At 38.2% G+C, this 14,307-nt stretch overlaps 1 protein-coding gene across 1 annotated transcript; it reads left to right on the top strand.

The window, feature by feature from the left end:
• Positions 1–1,208: 1,208 nt before the first annotated feature.
• On the top strand, positions 1,209–13,608 carry LOC122654799. Its single transcript, XM_043849057.1, has 3 exons — positions 1,209–1,379; positions 1,522–1,678; positions 13,525–13,608. Coding segments are annotated over exons 1-3 (267 nt in total). The 5' UTR covers positions 1,209–1,270; the 3' UTR covers positions 13,526–13,608.
• Positions 13,609–14,307: the final 699 nt, after the last annotated feature.

Raw genomic sequence — 14,307 nt, 5'->3', positions numbered from 1 at the left:
CATAGATGCGATTTTTGTTTCATGGGGGCAAGGTGGTACTTCCACATGCTCCTGCGTTTGGGCGCAAGAGTCATGCGACCAAGTAAAATTAATTTTCCCATTATTTTTAGAACAAGATATGATACAATAGGGGCATGGGAGTCATTTCAAAGGAGGCAACAGAGAACACGATGCTGCTACTAACATATTGGCATGCACCTGCGTGCCAAAATTTTCCTCTAAAATTAGCAGCCTAAAACCTTATGGGTAAAAGAATGCTACTTGGTCGCGTGGCTCTACAGGAGCACGTGAAAGTATTACGGTACTTCCCATGAAATAAAAATCGTATATATGTTGATACCTTTGCATGTGCATTCATTGGCCAATCCCTCATTGGTGTAGGCAATTACACGACTAGATATGTATATGTTTCCCAAACCTTATATTATTTTGCTAAATTGCCCAAACATTATTTTGCCATTTGGTAACTTTGTATTTTTTTGGTTGAAATATGAAAAGTGAATAGAAGTTCTAAACAAAAACTAAACCCTTTCCAAAGCCGAAAGAGTAAGGGTGAATTTGGAATCGAAACCGACAATATAAAAGCGAATCAAATTGAATCGGTTCAATTTTGGTTTAAAAAATCTATAATCTTTCGTTGAACCGATTAAGTTTCGGTTTTATAATTAAATCCGTCAAATCGAACCAAAATACACATTTTCAAAATAATATAAGGAACTAAATAAATCTTAGTCCTTTTTCTAAAGTTTTAATTAATGTAGATGATAAATTTCATTCCATTTTAATGTTTAGAAAAAATTTATGAATTATGGCCTGAACAAATAAGAGGTCCTATTGTTACAAAGATGTAAAAAGTTTGTTCAAACAATTAAATTAATAGAGCTCAAAACTGAATACAAAATGAGACAAAACCAAATATGTAACCGAATACAATCGAACCATATCGGTTTTGATTATTACATGTTATATCTTGGACCGGATCAATTGAGAAGGTTTATCCCTATAATTCCCTGTCTGGTCTAGTTCCCTTAGTGCACCTAACAAGAGGACCGCAATGACCATTCCACCCCTGCCCAACCACAAAACCTTACGTGTAAGCAAAAGATAAATCAATAGAAGATAACGGGTATAACTACGCGCGCGCGTCGCACTTGAGCTCTGCTTGAGTACTCGGCAGTCTTCCCCGTTGGGTGCTTTACCGGCTGCTCTCTTCCAAGTAAAGCGCAGAAAACCGCTTTTGGAATCTCAGTCACAGCTTGTGGAGTTGGTCATGGAGTCATCTATATCCTCATATTCTCCTTCTTTTTGGAATTATCTGGCTCTATATTTTTTCCGCCCTCTCCTTGCTATTACCTTCGTTCTCTCCTTAATCCTTCTGGGTAACCCAAATTCTCTCTTTTTTCTCATCTGGGATTCGAAAACTCGATTAAAAACTCGAGTTTTCATTGATTTGTTTGTGGGTTTCGATGATGTTTCTCCATTTTGACTGATTCTGACAATATTTTGGATTGATTGATGTAGGGTGGTTTTTCGCATGGAAGTTGGTCCTGGTTCACGTTCCGCTGGTGCAGGAGATTTTTGGTTTGCGCAAGAAGCCCGTGAAGCCAAAGCCTGCAACTCGCGGAAGGCTTTCTCGAATCTACGATGGCGTTGATTCTCGAAACTTGGCTTCTGGGTGGTAATTCCATTCCTTTGATCTCTCTCTGTCCCTCTATAATTTGCAATAGTTTTCAATATATCTGTCAAGTGTGTATGCTGGTGAGGTAAAATCCTCAATGGGTGTCTTAAATTCAATCCTTTATTCGCTTAATGGCTCTTCTTGACTAATTAAACCTTTTCGCCCGCTAACTATAAGATAAAATTTCTAAAAGGGTGTTATTTCCTTGGTCCCTCGATTCTTTGTCACCGTCGGCCCTGATAAAATTCTGCCAGCACATAGATGTTGTATACACAGGGACGGGTGTTACAATATATGTATGCCTGCTGGTTATTTCTCATTCTGTACACTAGAAGTGAAAATCGTGTGATAGGGTTTGCTTCTGTGATGCTTTGGGATTTTCTGCACTGAGAGATAGATGTTGGTTTATTGACAGTTGTAGCTCAGGAATTGATGGTTTGATCTTTGTGCATTCCTTTTCTTTCAAATCAAGTTCAAGCTTCCACGCTTCGAGGTTTGTACTCCTTCCTTGATGGTTTGGTCAATCCCCAAGCATCGTGACTTACATACGAACTGTTTTTTGGATGAATAAAAGACTATTTTCAATGAGCTCAGCAGAATACAAGAAGACTCCCCCAAAAGGAGGGGAGCCAAAAAGACTCCCCAAAAAGGAGGGTAGGCAAAAGAAAAGGAAAAGAACATACAACATTTAGCCACTACCCTCCAGGAGTATTCCTATCCACAGAATGCAGTTTGATCGGAAGATCTCAGTATAGAGCCAAATGGCTATTCCTAGGGGAATCCAAGCAAGACCCAGCGTGAAGTTCAAGCTTGCCCCAAACTTCAAAGGAGATTAGAGTCCCAAATTTGTTGAGCTTTTGACCCAGCATGAAGATCAAGCTTGCCCCAAACTTCAAAGGAGATAAGAGTCCCAAATTTGTTGAGATGTTCTAGATTTCCTGGTCCATCTTCTTAGATTCCTCTCCATCTATACGTGATAGATGGCTCCACAAGACTAGCTTCCCCAGAGAGTCAAGGCACGATTTCCCATTAAAGCTCCGCATAAACCATCTTCATTCCCTATCAAAATCAAGAATCTTTCTCCTAGCTGGCTAGCATCTACGGAGCAAGGCTCCAGGTTTTAGTTTTGAGCTTGGTTTCGACCAGGCTAGAAACCGAAATATTTTGTTCGAAACCAAAATTTCAATTGAAACCTCTACAGTTTTTCTGCAAGTTTCAATGATGGGTTTTGATGGCCAAATTAGGCCCTGGGATTTTTAGGAAACCCTGTGTTAGACCATCTAAACATAGTGGAACCCATGGATTTTTTAAAATACATCCAAAATGGTAGTTTAACTTTGGACCCTAGGTTGGTAGTGTAAGCTGTATACATTCTCTAATGTAGTATATTCCACATAATGTTTAGTTCTATAACACAAATAATTCAAGTAAAACAACTTATGCATTAGGAATTAATATACATCAAATTATAAACCATTTCATAAATCATACATGGTTCGTAACAAAGAGTCAAATAAATTAGAGTCAACAAAACAAGCAACAAGTCACCCCTATGCCCATCCTAGAGTCCTAGACTCCCTAGTACCATATTGAGTTCCGGATAAGATCAAAACCACTAGAATATTGCTGTTGTTGCCGGATCAAGTTATCCTCCGACTGTATCACAAAAGCTGGCCGTGTCATAATATGGCAGAAGAAATGCTCAAAGTCCTCCACAACAGTCCTATAAATGCAATCGTAAACATAATACAGGTACCCTAACGTAAGGTATATATCTCTGAACCGTGAGAACTCGATCGAGAGCCACTACCACTGAATGGTGCTTGTGGAACCGGCACCGGCATGTATGGTTGGGGGAACCCACACCGGTATAAATGGTGCCTTTGTAACCGGAACTGGCATTACTACTAGATGGTGCCTCTGAACTGCCCAAGTACTTGTTACAACCTTGTACAACAATGATTTGGCCAAGAAATCTCAAAAACCAAGTAAACACCCCTAATGAGGCAAAACCTGTTGAAGTGAATGAAATGGGTTGAAATTTCGACTCATTTCGTTTGAAACCATGCCTTTATTACAAAGGCATCGTACTATTTCGGCCGAAATCTCAGTGAAATGAAATATAAGACCAAAATTTCGACGAAACACCGAAATTTCGGTTGAAATCTTGACAGTTTTCACATTCGCAGGCGTAACCAAAATATTTCGCAAAATATTGGCGAAACTTGAAACAGTGTCATGGAGCAACCCTTCCCAAATATGTGAGGAGAAGAGAAAAGCAAAAAAACGAGTGAGGAATGTCTTTAGGGGCATTCCAACACAAGCAAGCAACAAGAAGAGGTGGAGGAAAGATTGCATTGTAGAGATTGGGAGAAAGCTCTCCACTGAATGAAGCTGTGGCAAAGGATATAGCACCATGCCAAGGGATCTTGGAAACCTGAGATCTCTTCAGGTTCCAAGCCGAGGAAGAGGAGAACATGCTGAACCTATTGCTGCCCAAGTGACAAGATCTTTACTCCAACTTGGTCTGCTGACTATCTTTAATAACATTCTAATAGCATCCTGGTTGAGTCCTTGGAACAGAGTAAACATCCTCAATAGACAGGATCATAGGGAGGTGAGAACACAACCAGAATTGAGCAATTTTTTTATAACAAAGGAAGAAGTAAGAAAGAGATAAGTGGGATATGACCAAGGATTCTCACCAAGGCCTACGTTAGCATCTGTCTAAGCAACCGAGCGTCTCACTAAGCTCCACTGCATCTCACAGCTATTGGCATACAATCAGAAATTTCATTCAACCTTTTAACTTCTTTCAAAATGCTTACAAACAGCCCTTTAATAGAGTGGTTGGGAGGGCTCTAGACTCTCATTGAAACTTTCTCCTAGAATTTTTGACCATGTAACGAACTATAGATTTTCAAGCACTTAACAACCATCAATTGACTGACTTACTTTTTTAAGACTTATAACCATCAATGGACTGGCTTATATATTCGAGGACTTACACAACCATCAATGGACTGACATACATTTAAAGGGCTTAACAATCATCAATGGACTGACTTATTAATTGAAATAATATCTTTTAAGACTTCAGAATAGTTGTAACTTGTAACTAACTAGATAATGCTTCTCAAATTCTGCACACATGCATTGATTACTTTTGACCATTCTTTGACTAAGACTTGGTGTTGCAATCGGGGGTTCCAAAACGTGGTTCGGATCACTTATGGCTGCACCCAATTGCTCAACGATTCAAAATTTGAAAGTAATGGCAATTGTGCAATTCCTGGGACAAGTCAAGCCCTTAAGAGTATCATAACAGAGTAGGGGACAAATCAGGAATTAATGTTCAATGGAAGAGGGAAATTATGAAATTTGAGATAGAATGGAATAAAAAGGGGGAAAAAAAACCTCAAAGAGATTGGTTTTTTTATAAGAAATTTAACAATTATTGCCTTTATGAGGAATTAGAAAAACATATCTTCTTCAACCACAGGATGGAACTACCTACCCAGAGGTAAACCAGTTCGTGCTTTGAGTGAGGGAACTCATACAACAGGCTTTAATCAAGTTGAAACTTCAGGGGTAAGTTTCAGACTCATAGTTCTCTCATTATCAACCAGCAACAGGCCAAATCACCAATCACATGTGGGGTTTTAACCTCTGAAAATCAAACCTAGTGGTAAAGTGAGAAACAGGGCACTAGTTTGATTTGATTCTTGCAACAGGGTAGGTTTTAGGGTCTGAAACTATAGGGCTAAGGTTGCCTATGGATAGACAATCAATCCCAAAATATGAGGAAGAAAGGAGGAGGGATGGGGGAAATCGATATACACTTGCTGGAATGCAAATCACGTTAGAACGGAACTGATAAACCAATAACAGTATAGCACGAAGAAGAAAGGAAGATGGAAGAGGAAGGACCAAGGAACGGGAAAAAGAAAAAAGAATAGGAAGAAAGAAAAAGCTTATCGGAGAGAAAAAGGAATTGCTAGGGAGGGAAAGAGAGAGAAGAGGCTACCAAGAGCACCAATTGGCTCTAGTAACTGGCCACACTGGCACACACTCAAAATCAAAACTTTTCATTCTTTAATCTACTAAATTTATGGTTACATGCTGATACATATAAAGAAAAAGAAAGCAAGAAAATGAAAGTTCACTAATTGTAGTCTATGACTAAAATAGAAGCAAAATCAAACTCTAACCATATCTAACCCAATCTAAAAATTCCCATATAAAATAGAGTGCAACTTACAAGAATAACCCAAGCAAATAGATAAACCCCTACATTTTCTACTGGATCAAAACTAAATTTGGACCCGGTTCATCTCCGTCTAGGATCCCAAACTGGTTCGGACCCACGGAAGCACTATTGCATCACTTGGATTGGATTTGACTGAGAATTGGACTGGACTCATGTCCTAGCCTTATAACAACTTAATAATAATAAAATAGGAGAGTAAAACTTGCATGGACCGGAACATGTGAGTAGTAAAATAGGCCAGGATTGAACTAGCGACCAATTCAATATTGAACCAGACCAACCCAAATCGTGGATAAGTCTTCTCTTCATCTTCTTTCTAGCTGAATACTGCGTCACACTTGCCAGACCTCCATCAAGCTGGGGGAGTTTGCAGGTCCTGGCCACCAGACACCTTCATGAATGATGGAAGAGACCAAAACCATTCTGTCAAGGCCCAAGTCATATTTGACTATATATCCTTATGTGTTGATCAATACTCCATTCAAATGCTAGTTGTCCAACCGAAGAAAAGTAGCTATGAATTTTTGTTAGACTGTGTGAGGAATTAAAGTAGTAGAAGCGTAAAACTGGGAATTTTTTTTTTTTTTTTTTTGGGGGGTGGAGTAGAAAGGACGACAAGCAAGGTAGGATCAAGGGATGGATGAAAGTTAGACCATTGACTGCAAAAATTCTTCATCAAATTACAACCTCAGCCTCATCATACGAAGATGCTGAGCATAGAGCTTCAACTACAGAAGTCACCTTTGTAGTTATTTTAGGCTTTAATCAATACCTAGTAAATGACATCAAGGTCATTTCAGATTTTTTCTTTTAATTTTTTGAGGTGGACAAATCTGAGAGTCTTAAGGATACTAATTCAATTTCCCTTTGCCTTGAAATACTTGAGTTTCTGCTCCCTTTTTCTTTTTGACTAATTAGAACAATCTGACTCTCCTTTTGTTTTCTGTTATGCTTTATTTCTTTTGCCATGTTTTGAAGTTTAAACCCCACCACACATTATATAAAACCAAACTATTTCATAGGAGGAAGCTGTCAACCTCACCTTTTAAATCAATATTGTCGAATCAACCATGTAACTTATTTGATTAATGAATCTATTGCTAGATTCGGTTACATGTTGATCATCTGAGTAACTTGACATTTCTAACTACAAAACTCCCCTTGATCCTTTCATTTCAAGGTCCTAGTTATTAGCGTTTGTTTCATGGATCTCAATATATGGATGTCAATGCAGATATGCCTCATTTGAGGCGGGAAACATATAAATTGATGGATACGTTCAGATTTATTAGTCTAGAAGAAAGGGGAAAAAGAGAGAGGAAAGCATATGATATCGTGGTAGATATTTTAGGTGGTATAAAGAAGACCTAATATATGGTCTTAAACATGAAAAACCGGTCAACCTTGTCAAACGATACAGTGCTACACAAGGTTTAAAGTATCGGTATCGGGTATCGTATCATATCGAACAAATGCAAGATATGCTAGATACGTATGGAAATGGCTTAGGGTATGTGCAAAATACAGTTTTGAAGCATAAAACACTATAATTATGTAACATGTAAAATATATCATGTATAAAAAGGAGAACAAAGTACGATGAGACAACTGCATTCAAATTGATTGTATATAAAAGTGAAATTTCTTACATGTACTATTATCAAATTTTTTTACATATCGTATCGGAATCTTAAAAATATGATATATATCGGTTAATATCGGTAGATACGGAAGGATACTTAAAACCTTGGTGCTACATTTATATGCAAACTTGGAGTTAGAGTTGTCCTTATAGAAAAAGGTTTTCCTTTAGGCTGCATTTGGTTTTTCACCACAGGCTGCAGGAAGAGAAAGTTGAGAGAAACTAGTTCCTTATACTTCCTTATTCATGTTTCATTGCCTTGTGAATGCCGTCTATCATTATCTTTTCTTAATGTAGAAGAAGTTGAAGTAAGAATCACTCTACAGTAGAATCGATGATAGGCCAGAATTGATCCTCAAAATTGATATTCAATTGCTGGGGCAGAATAGGAGATTGATCACTTTGTTCAGCAGCATATTTACTCTGAATAATCTTCAGATCGCCAACAGATTTCCATGCACAGATCGATTGAGAAATAAAACAGAAAATAGAGAAGATAGAAAAGGATAGGATAAGTTGGATTTAGCCTCTCCCTCTCTCCCTCGGGTCTCTTACCCATGGCCTGTCACCGTAACTGCATCTCACAGCTACCAAGCCAAAGCTTTCTCTCTTTCTCTCTCTTTTAACTCAAATATTGTGGGCTAGGCTGCACTCTTCCCTTTATTTATAATAGAAGTGTGGGTTATAAAATAAAAAGTGTTTGCTATCAAATAGCTTACAATGAAAATAGTAGCTTCCTATAAAATCTAGTTGCCATACATCAAAATAGAAACTCCTTATATAGAGAACAAAATAAAAATAGTATCAAACTGAAATTAGAAACTAATAAGGCTTTATAGAATCCAGCCTTCTGAACAAACATGGATACTGAAAAAGAGCGAAACAAAATTAGAAACTACTATATAGCTATAGACTTAATAACTAAGAAACTATTGCAGAAATAGAAACTAAATTAATAGCAGCTTCTAATAGAATATTCCACCAACATCCAGCGTCCAATCTTCATACCAGCTGTCCATATGAGCCCACAGCACTGTTCACGTGAACAGTATCATATGAACAGTAAATTTATTTCTGAATTTTGTCTTAGTCCGTTCTCTTCTTCATGCTTTTATCTGGACTGGGGCTGTCTTATGTGGTACTCCATCGAATCACCAAAAACCTGCCACATCATCAGACGAGGCTGCCTCCCACAACTACATTGGGCTGGTTTTGGGGCCTTGTTCCTGCAGCTACACATGGACCTGTGATCTACATCAATTCTCCTGATAGGAAAACATCAATAAGTTTTTGAGTATGTGTGTACCATACGTGCAACTTCTCACATTGAAATGTTAAGACAGGAAGGAAGCTCTGAAGACGGAACACTCTTTAGTATTACATGATCCCTCATTAGAGTTTTGTAAGTGCATAAATGAGAGGGTATGGAAGGGAGGGAGGGTGTTGTTTAATAAGTGATAGGAAGAGGAAATGGTGGAGCCTGAGGAGTGTGGGGATGTCATCATAGTAAAAAGGTGAAATTAGGGAGAGTTTCATTAAAAAGAGGGTGGGTGGGGGAGGAAGGACCAATGGGATTGCGCTCACAGGCATGTGAGATGGCGCAGGGGGACGCTGCCGAGCAGTGTTCTTTTTCCCTTATTAAATTTTGTTGGTAGGGGGGGGAATGAAAGTTATCATGGTTTATTAGATTTCTCAATAACATCATCAGTATGAGGAAAATGCTAGAGGCTGGAGGAGCAGGAATGATACCATATTTGTAAAGCGGTCGCACATCTCTCTCAGTCGGAGGCTGCAAACGGAATGAATGATAGAGGTTGCTGCTTCAGGTTGAAAGGTAAGCGGCTTCCCTAGCTGTGCTGATCTATCTGGCAGTTCAGTACGCACCGAATGTTTCTTTGCTATTTCCTCTCTCTCTCCTCTCGGTCTGCCTTTACTTGATACTTATGTACAAGAATAGAGTCAAGAAAGAGGGAAAAGGGTAAGGGAGAGAGACATATCATGGTTGACTAAGTGATTCAATTAGATCATAAGGAAAGTGCTGTAGCCTGGAGGAGTGTAGGAATGGTAAAAGAAAGAGGGAACTTAAAAAGAAAAGAAAATCGAGATTATGCCATCATGCGTACAAAGCATATTTTCAAAATTTAGGAAACACTACTGAGAAATGTATAAGACACGAGACACTTTAATTATTCTTCATAAAGGAAAGGGTGGGGGTTGGGAATGGAGGAGAAAAGAAACAGATTTGTTGCCACTAGGGAGAAATTTCAAAAATTTTGTTTGTGGTGTTGGATCAGTTGAAGCATCGGGAGTGGTCTACATCTGTTGACAGATTATTTGACAGAAATTTCATTGTTCTATTAAATATCATGGGTTTTCCCCTTATTCCTGTGAATATCAGTTGATTTGGATGGACATATCTTTATAGGGTTCCCCTTTGGCTTGAGATTTTGTGGGTGGTAGAGCTATTAATCTTACAAAGTTTCATGGGTTTCAATATTATATGTAGGGAATCTGTGGAAGCTGATCTAGTTTATCTGGCCGACTGAATTATTTAGATGCTTTAACCTTTTCCAATTTCATGGTGATGAAGATATGATTTAAATTGAGCAATACCAGATGCATCATTACCAGATATAATAATATCATCCACATAGACTACCATAACCACCAATTTGTTGTTCTGATGACGAACAAAAACAGAATGATCAGATAACATTGTGTTAGACTAGGAGTCTTATTTTGTAAGCTGATTTCAGATATAAATAACGGGTTATGAAAGGGGGACTGGATAACTCGATCAAAATCTGATTCAATCAACCAAACTTTAGAAGAAGAGAGAAGGGGACTGGAGATTGAAGTGATCGAGATATCCAGTCCCCTCTCATAACCCTTTATTTATATCTGAAATCAGCTTACAAAATAAGACTCCTAGTCTAACTAGGAATCACTCCAAATCCTTCTAGGAATTACAAGAAATAAGAAATATCAGAAAACATAATAAAACTAGGAATAAGACAAACCTACTAGGAGTAGGATTAACAACTAGGACTAAGACTAACCAACTAGAACTAGGACTAACAATTACCACCAGATCGTGAGACACCTAGGAGCTAGGTATCTCAATTAGGACTAGGAGTACCTGATGCAGATTCATCATCAAATAGGGCTTGTTTCATTGGGAATAAGTGTAGGGTTGGGATATATATATGTTGGGCCTTTGTTCCCAAGGGTTTTCTATGTATTAGGCCACTTTAGTGGGCCTGAAATAGGGGTATATAGGTTGCATACGGGATTAGCCCAATACTTAGTTTTATTGTGTGTTTTTAATTGAACCGGTTTAAATTAGTTGCATCCAATTGGTTCAATTGGTTTAATTTAAGTGAAGTGATCCTATTGGCTAAGAGGTTCTTATATCCTATTGGCTACTAGAGAATCTTCTTTATTTTAAGTAGTTTAAGTTGTTTTTAAGTCATTAGGACTCTATTTTGAGTCTATTTGAGTTTCCTAGTCAGTTTAAGTTGCCTAATAGGTTAGGGATAAGGTTAGGCCATTCATTTTTAGTGTCTAAGTCTATTTTTGAGTCTTCTATATAAGTTTGTAAGGGAGGCCAGCATTACACACGAATTTGATTAATGAAAAAGCTTTTGTTTGCTGCCATAGCTACTGCTCTACTCTGTTGAGTGAACCTTGTGAGTAATATCAAGGCTACCTTGTGGGTAATATCAAGGTGAAGGGATTGGTGGACTCCGATCGACTCCTTGCATCTTGTAGATCGGGAGGTCCTTCTTCTAGTTCTTCAAAGCTGCTACCATTGAAGATTTAATCTTTCAAGTAAGTAGTTTATTAATTCAGCATTTAACCTTCTTCTTCTAATCCTCTAACCTAAGCTCCATCTACTCCTATTATCACCCCTTCCATTAATCCATAGATCCATTAGAACCCTAAAACCCTAAATCCATTTCTGCCCTAAATTGCAGAATTTTGTAACTCATCCAAACCCTAACTTCTTTATACCAAAATAACCCCCTAGACCTGCCCATTAATACCCTATAAACCTCTTTCCTAAAATCTGCCCCTAAACCCTAGATGTCACAAACGGTCCATTTTCATAAGGCCTCTAACCCGAAACCTTAGATTTCCAACTTCATCCAAATTGATCCAAACCTACACCAATAGACTCATAAAATTCTGCACATCATTACCAAATAAAACCCTAAGTCAAAACCCTAACCATAACCCTAATTCTGCCCTAATTAGCCTAAGCTGTCCCAATCGGCCAGCCTTGTTAAGAGATCCTATTACCCTGGTTCCTAGTGGGATTACTCCTACCTAGGACTACATTAGTACCCTAACCGAGATACACTAACTCTAACCCCTAGGATCCGATAGACATATCTTCAACACATGGTTTATATCTCCTTTGGGAATAAGAAAGTTTATATTCTGTGTCAAATTTTGCTTACTTTTGGAGTTTTTTTGGAGTACATCAACTTGAGGTTCAGTGGAGAAAGGTCATTCTTGGTTTTCTAATTTTGTTTGTATATTTTCTTTTTCATGTTTTTTCATTATTGGACCAGCTACCCTCAGGATTTCAACTGGTCCTGCATCATGGATGTTGAGATGGATAAATGGCAAGGCTACATCTTATTAAATTAATAAAATGCATTCATGGGAGATAGAGGGTGGACCTTGGTGCAACGGTTAGGTTGCTCCATTGAGACCAACTGGTCACGGGTGTAAGTATCTGGAAACAGCTCCCTGCGACTGCGAAGCAGCGGTAAGGCTGTGTACATTATGACCCTCCCCAGACCCGGCAGTGGCGGGAGCCTCGTGTACTGGGTACGCCTGTTCATGGGAGATAGAGGGGATTTATGTGTAAAAGACGTGATAAGGTTTCATCGATTTATTTCCATTGTTAATAATATAGCTCTCTCTTACTTGAGTTGTTATTGGTTGTGAAGTAATTTGAGGTGGCATTCATCATACGCTCTGTGCAAATTTTACCCCCCCCCCTTGGTTGGCTACAGTCTACATTTGGCATGTTGATGGTTGCATTTGTGGGTATCCTTATGGTAGTGCAGTTTTGTTTATGCTATTTGTAGAATTTTATTATTTTTATGTGCCAGCAATACGAAAAAATAGATGAGTATCATATTGATTCCTCTTGATTTGAAATCCCTGTATCATGATGAATCAGTTAAATTTTAAAACCTTCTTTCTTTTTAATTCTCTTGTTTTCTCTTTATTTAATAAGTTCACTGGTATTGGTAATTGGAGTGTTTGAGTTGACCCTCCTGCACTTTTCATGTCTGTGTCACCACTTAAAGATTAGGACATTAGGGACTGAGAAAATTTTAAAATGCTTTGTCAATTATAAAGGAAAAGATTGGGATTGAATCAGTAGTAGTAGAACACATGGTCTTCTTGAGGATTGTAGCTTCATCCAATATCCAAACTCTCTAGTTAGAGTTCATGGTGCAGAACTTTTTGGCTCTTGAAGTTTCCATAGAAGTTAAATTACTTAGTGTTGATGTTTATGGGTAAAATTGTAGGAGACTATACAGTCTTATAAAACTTCTATTTACCCCCCATCTTTTATTCCCTCTTATTTTCTAGGCTTTATGATTCATCAAGTAAATAACACAGGTGAACTCTGGGAAGAATTTGTGGCAGTGAAGTGCGCAAGAATACCAAGGGTTTGTACATACTCTGTCAATCCTATAATTTTGTTGCACTAGGCCAAACTGAGGAATCCTCATTTCTTAAGACACATGCAAGTATGCAGGCATTCTTTATCAATCCTATTATTTTGTTGCGCTAGGCCAAACTAAAGAGTCCTCATGTTTTAATACAAAAGCAAGCATGCAGACATTTAGATCCAGACCATCTTCCTGTATTAATCTGGCATACCCTTTCACACTCACAATTTGACAGAAAGAAAGGGGAATATAGGGGAAACTCAACTATCCATCATTCAACCCGCCATGCACACTAATCCACTTACCACCAAGACAACACCAAAGTATATGAGGATACACCTTCATTTGTTCTAATTTCATACTGAGCCACCCCCCTCTTTTAATCTCCCCTTGTTTGTTCTTTTTCCATGCAAAAATTATAGTGGATTTTGAAATGATTGATGTCCATTTGCAGAAAAAAGACTGAGGCCTGAGAAAGGGATTTCTTCAGGTTTTGTGTATGTTTGAGTGCTGAGCAAGGAGCTCTTGATCTTATTCCACAAATTCAAAGGCGATCACAGATCGTTGTTGGATCATTCTGAAGGTGGTTCAGGAAAAGAGAAAACTTCAGGCCTTGGAAGGAGATGGTTCTTGTATATAGATTTGTTGTCTCTTTCTACTGTGTGTGCGTGCAGAATCTCGATTTAAATTAAGTAAATTTATTTGTAGGTATTTGTATTTGTGTGCCAAGCTTTCAGCTTCCATTTTCTATTGAATGAAGGTTTTTCCTCGCCTATAAGTTGTAAAAAAAAAAAAAATTCAGCTTCCATATCCAGATCTTTCTGACTTAGGGTCCTCTTATGGGCCAAGAATGGTGGGGAGATCAATCAAGTCATAGTGGCTCTTAGGAAATGTTCCTTGGAAGCCTTTGCAGATGTTCCTGATGATGCTGCCGCATTCAAACTGCGCTGGTGTCCCTATGAGAACCGAACAAAGGGTATCTATGAGATGGATTTAAAGCAAAACTGTTTTTTAACTA

Source organism: Telopea speciosissima, chromosome 3 (assembly GCF_018873765.1).
Source record: "Telopea speciosissima isolate NSW1024214 ecotype Mountain lineage chromosome 3, Tspe_v1, whole genome shotgun sequence".
NCBI lineage: Eukaryota > Viridiplantae > Streptophyta > Magnoliopsida > Proteales > Proteaceae > Telopea > Telopea speciosissima.
This window is presented reverse-complemented; position numbering and strand designations above follow the sequence as displayed.

What these genes read in the sequence shown, in the direction of transcription:
- LOC122654799 (XM_043849057.1), top strand. Translation starts at nt 1,271, where the DNA reads ATGGAGTCATCTATATCCTCATATTCTCCTTCTTTTTGGAATTATCTG. An exon ending in TCTCTCCTTAATCCTTCTGG is followed by an intron (nt 1,380 to 1,521) that starts GTAACCCAAATT and finishes TGATTGATGTAG; the next exon opens with GGTGGTTTTTCGCATGGAAG.